This window comes from Salarias fasciatus, chromosome 14, assembly GCF_902148845.1.
Source record: "Salarias fasciatus chromosome 14, fSalaFa1.1, whole genome shotgun sequence".
NCBI lineage: Eukaryota > Metazoa > Chordata > Actinopteri > Blenniiformes > Blenniidae > Salarias > Salarias fasciatus.
The window spans coordinates 7,223,978-7,236,615 of record NC_043758.1 but is presented as its reverse complement, the minus strand read 5'-3'; the positions used below and the strand labels follow the sequence as shown (position 1 = coordinate 7,236,615).

At 45.9% G+C, this 12,638-nt stretch overlaps 1 protein-coding gene across 1 annotated transcript in view; it reads left to right on the top strand.

The window, feature by feature from the left end:
* The first annotated feature begins 2,642 nt into the window (after window positions 1–2,642).
* arhgef17 (Rho guanine nucleotide exchange factor (GEF) 17) overlaps window positions 2,643–12,638 on the top strand; it is a 70,714-nt gene continuing 60,718 nt past the window's right edge. The window contains exons 1-2 of the mRNA XM_030108224.1: window positions 2,643–2,860; window positions 3,002–8,302. Of these exons, the coding sequence (XP_029964084.1) occupies window positions 3,095–8,302 (5,208 nt within the window). The 5' untranslated portion in view covers window positions 2,643–2,860; window positions 3,002–3,094. The remainder of the gene's footprint in view (window positions 2,861–3,001; window positions 8,303–12,638) is intronic.

The window sequence follows — 12,638 nt, the reverse complement described above, 5'->3', positions numbered from 1 at the left end:
GAGAAAAATTAAATGTTGCTGAACTTTCCACACATGACCAGTTTTTCTTCATACTGTAATTTAACAGAACTGTAAACACATTTTATGTCTCTGAATTACTTACAGACACACAACTTCACTGCTAAAAATGTCCAGTAACTGTGACTGTTAGATGTCAGAATTTCAAAGTTCAGATGTCGTTTGGTGTGAAGATATTCAACTGTGATATATCTTGAGGTTTATGTGTGCGCTTGCTGCCCCGGATCATCTACCGTGGGAGCAAAAGGCCCTCAGTGTTTTTCGCACCGACAGTTTAAAAGAGCCGACTCACGGAGCTTTGACCTTTCCAGCAGCATGTTTTCTCAACAAGATGCACTTTTCAAACCTCCATATCTCAAAACATTTTGTAATATACAAGCTGACTATTTTTACTTTCTGGTTCTTTCAAAACGTGGAAATTATATGAAAATATCATTGACTGACTTTGCCTGACATTTAATGATCATTCATAGTGTGGTACATCACTATCAAAATCAACCTTTATATTCCAAATGAGCTTCTTATCACCATCAAAACAGTAATATTGATCAACTGCAAGATACTGAAGGTTCGGACTATTCTACATCCATGAAATGAGAATAAATTCATTCAGTCCCAGAGTAAAAATGATTTAAGCTGCCTGTTTCGCTGTATTCTAATCAGCATCTGCCGCCTTTGACCTGCTGCTTCACAGGTCAACCTGCAGAGGGCGCTGCAGTCGGCCTGGATCTCCAGCGTGAGGGATTAAAACTCAGAATTCCCCCCTTTGGAACAAAAGGACCTGTTAACCAGACAGCCACATGGGAAGCACCACAGAGGGGTTATTGTGCGTGATTGAAAACCTTTATCTTTGCCCCCCAACCTCCCCCGAATGCTGACACGCTAATTCACCACCAAACACCCTCTCAGGACCCAGTGCAGGAACTCGCGCTCAACGTGCAGATCCTCGTCTCCCGAGTTTCTCTGTCTTTTCCAGAGGTTTTTGTTTCAAGAGAAACAAAAATGTAGAGAATTTCACGACGCAGCGTGCAAAGCGGCACAGCTGAGAGGCAATAAAGGAAGGACTGAAGGGGCTGAGTGCCATCGGGTTTTGACTTTCTGGCCTACTGTGAGTGGAAATACTTCTAATGAACTGAGACTTTCTGTTCTCAGTGCTTCTGTCCTGTTAGGTCCCGTCTGTCCAGAGCGGGTTCTGTCTTCCTTCACACTCAGCTGGATCATCTCTAGACTCGGCAACACTCCACAATATTCTATTAGGAGCACTTTAAACAGGTTTACGTAAAGATAATGGAACACAAATTTTTAAATGCTTCAGGAGCGCTAAGTGAATATGCTGCAAAGTAGTGTTTCTGAAGTTGACTAAATGAAAGAAAGCTTTTTTTTAACACTCATGTTCTTTTCATTGCAGATTTTGACCATGGAACTGAGTTGCTGATGCAGTGATTTTGGGTGTTCATAAAATAAAGATACGCTCAGTTGTCATGTTGTGAAAGCTTTTTTATTCAGTGAAGGGCAGCAGTGACTTTTTAAACAATCTTTTAAACATGCCTTCAGTCAAAGACTTATACTTGAGGTTTGCCATTATCAGAACTTTCCCATAAGATTGCTGCAGGTTTCTTCAAAGACTTGACGACATTTTCTTCTTGTTGAACTCTTGGCCTTTCGCAGTGTGTTCACTGCATAACTTAGTAGAGTTTGAATCACTTCATTCTAAATTTATTAACAGATATGCCCATATCTTCAACATGGTTTATTTTTTAGGAATATATATTTTATTGTTGGCTTGATATTTTGCTCCTTACGTGAAGTTTTTTGTTTAGAAAGTGACATAGCTGCTTCATTGTTTTATACTTTCTGGTATATATCTGAAAAAATATTAGAAAACAAGAATGTTCTGGTGGGAAACTTCCAAACAGTATGTATTTCACAAGTGAAAGGCTGTTATTGATATCATCAGGGGCATCTCCAAATATGAGGATCATGTTAAAAAGTTGCAAATAAACAGAAATGCATAGATAGGCTATTATATTTATCATTTGAGTTTTTATGTCATGAAATCCAAAGACATTGTCTCAAAATGTTGGTTTTCTTTTTTTTTAAACTGAGTTGAACTTTGCCTGCTTGTCATGTATTTGTTGCAAATATTTCCATACATGCATTTAACCCTTTCATATTCATGTAAATGTTGTCTTTCATGTGCTACTTTAGGTTTGATCTCTGGAACACTTTTTACACAAGTTTAGAGTAAATATCTCCATTTTAATCTACAGACTGACCACTTATATTTTTTGTAGTTTTATTTCTTACACAAAATGTTTCAAACGAAGCTCTTTCCAATGTAGATACTTTCTTTTTCTTTTCTTTTTTTTTTCCTTGACAGTAAAACTGTTTATCTCAAAGGAAAGGACTATAATTACATGTAGTTAGTCTTCAGTATCTCTCCTCTTCTATCAAAAAGGAAAGGGAAAAAAAAAGAAAAGCTTTTCCTCTCAATCCCCTGCGGGGGCTCTGACAGCCCCTATACCCCTAGTCCCGCCCACCCCTCTGCCCTATCTCAGGCATTAACATGCAAAAAAACAACATAAGTCAGGGAAAAGCAAATCATGCCAAAACAAGGAATCCATTAAGTGTTTGGAGGAAAAAAAGCAGGATTTGCACTTTGGGCCCGAGCAGCAGGGCTTCACCTGGCGATGCTGCAGGACTTCCACACATCACTGGACTGCAGGGGAAAAGTTGTGTTTCTAAAGAAGTTTGGGAAAGTTTTGCCCCCCTCCTTCCCAAAACAACAACAACAAAAAAAACTTCCTTCTTTCACGGATGCGGTTTCTGGAATCGACAACATGTAAGTGCTGATAAGAGGAGGAGGCCAGCTCATTGAGCAGGTTTTACACTCCTCTTTTCTGGAAAAGTAACGTGTTTAGCAACTTTTTGCATTGTTGTTGTTGTTATTATTAAGGGTGGTCGTTGTGTTTTTGTTCCGTAGGGGGGGAAAGTGGTCTCAACTCTTAGAAAAGCAGGTTGCTTTGGATGTGTAGAGGGAGAAATGAGCGAGCTGTAACAAAGAAAGACATGGACAATGGCAGAAAGAGAGAGAAAGAAGAGCGAGGCTGTGTATCGCAGCGTCTCTTTCAGGGAGTGGGGGTCCCGGGGCGCTGAAGGCGGCGGCGAAGACCCGCAGGAGTCGGCCGGCGGCGCCCTTCCCCCGGAGCCCAGCGGAGCGACGCGTAATGTCAGCGTGTCAAGAAAAGTTTCCAAAATCTCCGCCACCGCCAGCCTCCCGACCGCAGAGCCAAGGAGAGGCTCCTCCGCCCCGCACGCCTCCATTGCTCCATCCATCCGCCAGCTCACGGAGCGCTTCAGCAGCTCCGCCGGAGACGCCGCGGCGCTGAGGCGGGGCAGCGCCACTCTTCCCCGGGTTCGAGGCTCCGGGACGGACCGCTCCCCGTCCCGCAACTCTTTTCACGGAGAGAGCGGCGGCGCGGGGGAATGCTTCACCTCGGACAGCAGAGTGCTGAAGTTTCTGTCTGGCACAGACTCCGTGTCGGGCTCGGACTCAGAGAAGAGAGGCAGCAAGGAGAGGATTTTTACGCGTTTGTCCACCGACGGCAGCAACGTTGGTAAGAGAGATTATTCACAGATAGACGCGCGTCCCTCTGATCCGAAAAAGACTTTGGCTGCTGATGAAGAGGAGGATGTTAGTGGCAAAGAGGTTCCTCCACCCTGCAAGTCTCACAGGAGCTTTCTCTCCACGCACCACTCAGACAAGTGGCCCAGCGTCACCAAAATCAGACAGATTTTTGATGAGAGAGAGAGTCAACACAGAACAGACGCCTCTGAGAGTTTAAAAGCAGCTGGCAGAACTCTTTCACAGGAGCTCAGCTCAAGCGAGGCTGCTCCGCTCCCCCACAGAAGTGATAAAGTGTCACCTCCTGAAGCCACCAGCCTCTGTTTGCATGACAAATGCATAGCGGGGGCACAGAGCAGGGAAAGGCGGGCTGCTAAAGAGAGCTTTTGTTTTGGCATGGACTTTAATTCTAAAGCTGACGACCAGCGGTTCTCAAACGATGAAGAGGCAGACGTAGAGACACCTGGTCACAGCAACAGGCAGTCTGGCAGCAGGACTTTTAAAAGCAGCAGCAGTAGCAGTCGCGGTCACACTGGGGGTAGTCACTACCATCGGATTAACTCATCTCCATACAGATCTCGTAGTCCCAGCACTGAGGCAGAGGTGGCCCCTAAGACCCCGAGCACCGCAGGATTGACATCTGACCCTAACCCTGACCTTCAACCTCCTGCTACTTCGTCTTGGAGCGGACCGGTGGGTTCAGACACCTCCTCCTGCTCCTCCTCTCTTCGGCAGCCGACGGTGAGGGAGAGAAGGGATAGACAGGGGGTCGGGCTGCCCAGGGATAGTTTACATTCCTCACATAGCTCTTCTGGAGCACCAGCCCCCTCCTCCTCCTCCACCCACCCTCTTGCTCCAGCTCCAGAAAAAGCCATTACCTCCTCCTCTACTGTAGCTCCCTCCGGTGAGCTTAGTGCCCCAGAAAAAGTTATTTCTCCCCTAAGATCTCGCTGGAGGTTTAGCACTGGGGACGAAGAAGCGGACCACACCAGGAGAAGAAGAGGAGGTGGCTGGAGTGTTCCCTCTGGCTCTTCTTGTTCGATCTCCAGTAAAGTAGGAGAGCGGCTTGCCACAGAGCGAGGAGGCAGCTATTTCTCCCGCAGTAAAAATGGCTGGTGGGACGCTAAAGGCATTGGCAGGTCCTCGGGCAGCGAGGAGGACAATCCGAGCTCTTTAAGCCCCCACTGTCGTGAGGCAGTGCGCCGGCGCTCGCTGAGAAAGAAAAAGAAAGTCAGTTTGGCCAGTCTAGCGTCGGGTCGTGATGATTACCAAGATCGTGATGGCGAATGTGAAGACAGTGACAGTGACACGGCCGTGACGATGGAGCACTTAGAGAGGCACCACCCACCAAACACAGGAGGAGAGCCGGGTAGAACGGTAGCCCGGAGCCACTCGGCACGAGAACCCAGTGGCCATAGAGCCAGAGTGCAGCACTGGGAACGCATCTCCTCACCTGGGTCGTCCACGACACTTCCTGGTGTGTCGCGGGTTTCAAAGGTCAACATTCCCCCGTTTGTCTCTTGTCCTGGAGAGTCCCGTGGCAGCAGTCGATACTCCAGCACCGAGACGCTGAAAGAAGAGGACCAGGCTAGCAGCACTAGCCATGGAGCTAATGTCTTCTATAACGTGGGTGGAGCAGAACGTAGCACGAGCAGAGGTGCTTCGTCATCCATGTTAAGTAAAACATACCATGGGAATTTTACAATGTATCGCTCCCCAAGCTTTGGTCATGGTGATAACTTTTCTCGTACTCCCGTGCGAGTGCGCCCCAAGATTGTACCAACAGTAACCCCCTTACCCAGTGTACTTACCAGAGAAGGTGGCATATCTTTAAAAGGGAGGGGTGATCAAACTGTACTATTGAGGAAAACAACAGGAGGCGATGGGGTGAATGATAAGGAAAAAAGCTCCATGTCCACGTCAAACCCTGATATCACCTCAGAAACTATGACACTGTTAAGCTTCCTGAAGTCTGACCTGTCACAGCTCAAAATGCGGAAAAGAAGTGGAGGGGAGAGAGCAGGGGATGTGGAGGGATCATCGGTGTACAGGATGGGGGCAGGGACTCACAGTGGGTCACTTGTGCCCTCTGGACGGCGGCCATCGCTGAAGGACCTGACTGCCACTTTACGGCGGGCAAAATCCTTCACGTATTCAGACAAGCCGACAAAAAATGCAAGGTGTTACTTGGCTGGTGGCGCCACCAAGAGAAGCTCCTCTGAGCAGCAGCTTGACTTGGATTCAGAAAGCAGTGGAGGGAGGGTGCTGCTGTCAGATAGGGAGGTGGAGAGCGATGGGGGCGATTTTAGGGTCATGAGAGGACAGAGGATGAGTGATTATGGATTTGATGATGATGATGATGATGACGAAATAATGCCCACTCCGCTGCAGGACATGTATGTGCAGGAAGCCAGGCAGGTCATTCAGGACATCTGCCAGATGAGTACGAGGGGGGATGATGATGATGATGATGATGATGAAGATGATGATAACAGTGTAGCCAAAAAGAGAACTCCTCATTCGCAGGTGGAATGTTTACAGGCAGAGAAAATGAATGAGAAGGAGAAAGCAGGAAGGAGCATTCAGGATGAAGTAAGAATAGATGGAGTGGCTGAGTTTAAGAACACAAAAGACAGGGATAAACATGAGAGGGAGAGAGAGAACAGGCTGGGGGAGAAGAGTGAGAGGGATGGACAAAGTGTGCAGTTGGAAAAACTAAACAGCAGGAGCACAGACTACTGGGAGAAACCAAACAGACAGGGTGCGGAGCTGGAGAGAGCCTTACTGAAGGGGGACTCGGAAGAAAGCATGTTCTACGACCGCTCTGTGGATGAACTTTCGGGCCATGAGTCGAGTCTAACAGACGAAGGGATCGTGACAGAGCCAGAGACATGTCCCGGTGACCTCACGGAGAGGTTGTTCTTGGGCTCAGCAGGGGTTACTTTAGGGTCAAGGACAGCTAGAGATGTTCTGGGGCAGCCTGTCACTGTATGGATGCAGTCAGCCCTGCATGACGTGGAAGGGTTAAAGAGAGAGGGAGAGAAGCTGGCAGAGAGCACTGTGAGTTGTACAAACTATCTGAATGAAGTCAGTGTACCTTGCTCCTTGCCTCATCCTGCTTGCACAGCTGAAAGAGACAGCGCTGTCACGGAGGAGAGCACTACTGCAGGTTCGCTCAGTGTTAATGCAGCCAGCGAGGAGATCCACACCGGCAGTACAGTGTCCCAGGGACCAGCAGCCATCCCAGGAGGAGGATTTGAAACCCCTGCAACCCCGAGTGCTATCCGTCGTAGGCGCAAGTTCTCTCCTTCTGGTAACAGCAACACTGGTTCTGATTGCGGTAGTGGAAGTAATGCAGAGTCAGCAATAGCAGCTGTCGGACATGTGGAGTCCATAGTTTACCGCTCTCTGAGTGACCCCATGCCTCAGCGGCGCTGCCCTGTAGCAGATGAAGGCAACAATAATTTTTCTTCTGTAGACAGTAACCTGTTAGGGTCCCTGTCTGTCAAAGGTGGAGGGGGAGGTGCTCCAGCGGCCTCTGCTATGGCCACGCTATCGGAATACGAGGGAAGCGTAGCCAGTGACTTGTCAGTGTGCAGTGACGGCGGTCTTCGTGATGACATTGTTCATGACTACAGTGGAATGATAAGAAATATTGTAGCTGAACCTGGTGCAATGGACAGACTGATGGCAGATGACCACAATGGCAAAGCTCCCAAGAAGAAATCATTCAGTGACCCCAGTCGCCGCAGCGAGGCCCCGTTACTGTCCCAGAATGACCCCCATCTCAAAGTTCAGACCGGCAGCACTCAACCAACAAGTGAGCTGGATCAGCATGGCCAGATTCCTCCTTCCAGCAGCGAGCCAATCCTGAGTGAGCAAAGAGAGGAATTGTGGGAACCGGAGTCTAATCCTAAAAACAATGTCCCAGTACAGCCGCATCATCATGCAGACAGCAGTACTGAAGTGAAAATGGCTCGCTCACAGTCGGAGTCAACCCCTCACGTTTATAAAGATGATGAAGAGGAGGATGAAATAGACCAAGGTGAGGAAGAAGAAGTGCAGAAGTTTAATTTTGATCTCAAGTTAGCGGGGGTCTTGTCTCCAAGAGTGATCCGTCGACCCACTAGAAAGCGTCCGAATAGACTGGCTTTCTTCCCTCATGAAGACCCATTTGAGCCTCCTGAAACATGTCTGGAGGATCAGGAGGACCACAGCAACCATCCCAGGCTCACCTCTCCTGTTTCCTGTTCGCCGCTACAGTCCAAACCCCAAACCATGCACAAGCATGTCCGCCATTCCAGCGAGCCCTCCACCTTCATTCCCATCTCGCCACCTCCCCAACTCCAACCCCTGAAGGAGGCAGACTGCCTCGCTGTCCAAGCCACGACGGAGCCTCCGGTGTTAAGTAAGCCTCCAGGAGACGAGGCCCCATCGCTGGAAGATGTGACACAGAAATATATTCTTGAGCTGAGCACTGCAGATAGGGAGACTGAGGCTCCAGGTCCTCTTTCTGGAGCCACGGATGGACATCAGGGTTCGGGGTCGGCTGCTGAGGGACCCTGCGAGACCAGTGCCGGTGGAGTTACAGAAGCTGGACCCCAAAAAAAGACCACAGATGAGACTGCATCCACTCCACAGAGGACCAAGCCCAGAGTGGTGAGTTCAGAGTTTTATTACCTCTTTTTTTTTTTTTGGCTTGAAACATACATGCACTCTTTCTGCAACAACGGTGTGCTTCACAGACTCTCAAGTGTCACCGTGTCATTGTTGGCTGTGACAGAAAAGGAGCTGTGACATTTTGAACACCACACCCAGAGCTGAGCATATTTTCCATTTGTGCGTGATGGACTCGGAGGGTCACTGTTTCTTTGTTGAAGGGAGAAAAAGGGGACATGTGTGACTTTTATTGTCATATTGGAACATAGTCATCATGCCAGTGGTGTGGAAACACCCCTTCATGTTGCCCTACACAGTTTACTCCCTCATGGTTTCATAGCAACACACAACACACTCTGCAGAAGTGATCTTTTGAAGTGCTATGAATCACGGGTGTGGTTAGCTTCAGAGTGCATTTGCAAGTAAAGCTACGATACAGGAACCATTAAGGGCTGACGAGTGTTAAACAAACATCAGAGGATGTTATTAGTTTGATTAAACAAATCTCAGACATTGTCCCTTGCTGAATGGACTGAGGTCTTCTTGGTGTGTGATTTGGTTTTCAATTATTTGTTTCATCTAGTTTCAATTGTCTCATTGCCATAGAGAAAGGATAAGATTCAGCCAAACACAGAATTGATGCATTAGGGTCTGCTACACTGACTGTATGTAAATGATGGGAAACTTCTTTATATAATGAAACTTTTTGTCTAAATTAATGCAAAGGTTAACTGATTAGACCCAAACAGTGGCCTGATAAATGGACTCAGCTTCCTACAAACTTGCAATGAAAAAAAGTACCTATTTTATGATAGTATAAGTTTAAAAAATATCTCCACGATAAGATATTTCTGGTTTAGTTAGGTCTGTATGTTTGTTGGAGGGGTGGTGGAAGCTCCCACAATCTATTCATTTGTTGCTGAGAAAAGTTAAAAGCACAAACGTTTTAGCTGATTTGAAGACTCCGCTTAAGTACTGCAGTCTTATAAAGAGGCTGAAGATGGTTGCATTGTGGAATTTTTGTTTTTGTTGTTGTATCTTTCCAGTCAATCTTACAGCAATGACGATTTCCTTTTTTGAAATGCTCCCACATCTGCAAGGAGAGTAAACACATGTGAGGAGCAGAGCTGATTCCACAGGTTGAGGTCAGGACTCCTGGCAGGCTTTTCTGTTCGCTCTACTATGAAACTCTGCAAGTGATCTTTTGATTTTTTTTTTTTTTAAATGGGCACACACACACTCAGCTTCTTTGCTCATCCCATAAATGCATGTTCTGTACAACTGGTACTGTAGAGTGAATTATATACTGTATTGGCAACAGCAGATGCTTTTACAGAAGATGTACATTTTTTTTTATTCTAATTTTTACATTTCTTTAAGGTCATCCTGCGCTGTGTGCTGTATGTGTGACACTCTGGTTCTAAACAATCGTGGATGTGAAACTGAGCCATGCAGAAAGTCGAAACAGTGCGGGGATTGCCATCCTGTTTGAAGCCGTTGCATCAGGCCGCAGACACAACATCCACAGCTGTGACTTCATTGTCATAACTGTTTATTTTTCCCATTGCAGTGACAAATCAGTTGCTGTGCCTGCGGTTTCTGGTCATTTGTCACTGTGTTTATATTTCAGCAACCCAAGCTGAGTTGTTTTTTATTGGCTAAAAACAAGCAATTAGCTCGTTTCGCCTGTTGCTCCTCTCACTTTGGCATCCTCTCACAGAGCTTCTGTGATACTCGGTAACATTATTTACTTCTCTTACTCTGGTCCTCATTATCTGCTGATTGTTTCACTCTCTTTCTCATTGTCCGTCCCATTTGCTGTCGCGATAGCATTAGTGGCTGCCCAGTTAGCTCGCCCGGCAGGAAATTGGTTTAGGGAAATAGGAAGTTGTTGTGGTAACTGAAGGGTTTGATGACATCCAGCCCTGCCGGCTGGCGTGTGTGTGTGCCATTGTGCAGTGTGTGTGTGTCAGGAGTTGGTTTCCTCTCTCTGTGCATGTGTGAGCCAGAGCTTTTTGTTAGTCTGGAATATATCAGTGCCTTGTTGAGGCGCTCAGAGCTCAGACATTTGCCAGCAGGCTGTTCAGAACACTGCCCTGCAGCCCGGCTGCTTTGTGACTGCCTGTGTGATTTGGACTAAATGTAATAACGAGTGTGCCAAGCTAAAATGGATCTTAGTCAAGAAGCTCTGAAACTAAGGAAGGGATGAAGAAAAGAAGGAGGATGGTGTGTGAGAGAAGGAGCCTTTTTCCCTTTTCTGGAGGCGTGGAGCGAGGCTGGGCTCTCCCACAGCGCAGCTCTCTGACGTCACAGTGTCCCATAATTTTCACTTTTCATTTGCTGCACAAGTAGTATTTTCCTGTATTGCTTTGTGGCCCCTTTCTGTTGTTATTCTCCTTTGAGTTTCTCTTCTTTCCAGATGTGTTGTTGTTCATAACCCAGTCTGTGCATATCTGAAGTGCCTAATTAGTTGACCAAAAAAAAACAAAAAAGAGAAGAAAAAGGAAAGGCTGGAAGGAAACTTGCTAAAAAACTATCACAGGATCAAAGTAGAACAGCGAGAGTGAGCTGAAGAATGAAACCATAATGGAGGGAGGAGAGTTGGCGAGTAGGAGACAAAAAGATAAAGACACTAGAACCAGGGTGAAGAAACCAGACTCGGGAAGGTTTCTGGGTTTCTGGGTTTCTGCCTTGGCAGAGTGAGAAACGGAGTGTTTCTTTTCCCAGCATGCATAATTTCTATGATTAAAAAAAGGATAAGTACTTAAAAACAGATATCTTTTTAATAAAAATACACATTTTTAGAACTGAATATAATGTAAATCGAAATAAATGAGAATGAACAAAGAAAATAGATAAATAAAACATCTATCCACCTGAATTCCTCTTTCAAAGGAAAGATCTTTTTAACTTTTGTGAACCACAAGTGCTGTTAACAAACTCTTTCCGTGCTAAAATGTGACATCAACCAAAATCCTCCACTCAGTGAGAGAGAGGGTGTCTGTGTCTGATCTCATATTAAACATTGTATTCAATCTTTCCTGTCTGATCGCAGTCAAATGTGGATCAACTCAATCTCACCATTACTTTTTCTCACTGTCACAACTGAATCTACAGTTCCATTTTGATTTATACTGTATTTGATAGTTTAGTTTGGGACAAATTTTGGTAAAACATCCATTTTGAATAATAATTTAGATGTAAAAGCCTATATAGAAGAAATTTGTGAGTGACATGTTGATGGGACTAAAGTGAACAAAAGTACAGTACATTTGTCATGTTGTATTTAAAGTGGGTTCATCAGGAAGTCCTAGTTTTCCCGGTGTGTGTGAAGTGTACAGAAACACTGCAGCTCTCCATCTACAGCGGCTGAACAGACAATTAGTGTAAAGCACTGCTGAAAACAACCGGCCAGTGTTGCTGAAGAGGTCGGCTGAGGTGGACACATTGTTTCTTTCTCCATGTGATGGATTATGCTTTCTCTTGAATTAGACTGTGTGTGTGAGTGTTTTCTTTTACCGTTTAAATGGTTTCCACTGTATAGGAGGCAGCAGGAATGCGGCTCATCTCCCCCTCTCCACTTGTTGCATAACAGTCTTCATGTCTCAGATATGTGGTTGTCACGCATTAGCGGCCTGAACGTGATGTTGAGCCCCCGAGATTCACTGTGCTGGAAGGTTAGATGCATCTCGTTATGCTTATATTGCACACAATCAAGAATAAATGACAACTATTTTTGCTCCACACTCCTCATATCTTTAAGAGGCTGGTAGTATTGAGAAAGGGAGCGAGACCGGAGATTGGTTTGTGCTCTGCGCTGCGTGGATTAAGTCTAAAAGCACAGTGTTTATAGCTGCAGATTTATGGCTGACTTTGCTTTATCAGACCACCTACAGAGAATCAAATACTTTACCCTTTTTCCTGATCTCTCCTGTCTGCTCTCCAGATGGGGCACTGATGTATGGAAAAGGTTCCAGGTAGAAATACACCAGTATAGGAGAGGTGAGCCAGTCTGCTATTCAGGCTTTATTGATGCCACTGATAGGATCTGGTACGCTTACTTTCTATACCCATAACTCCTACATTCCTTACAATATCCAGAATATATTGGCTATTATAAGATTTTCTGCAGTATGACCATGAAATAACAGAGATTTACGTGTGTGTCCCTCATTTATACCATGAGCTTCACTGGACCATCAGAACCACCTGGTTTGAATGAATAACTCCCAGTTATTGAAACTATTTGTCGTTACCCTGGAAAAAATTGCAGAAGAAGTTGCATTTTATTCCATATTTGTGAACAATTCAGCAAAAGCCAAAAGAGGACTAATAA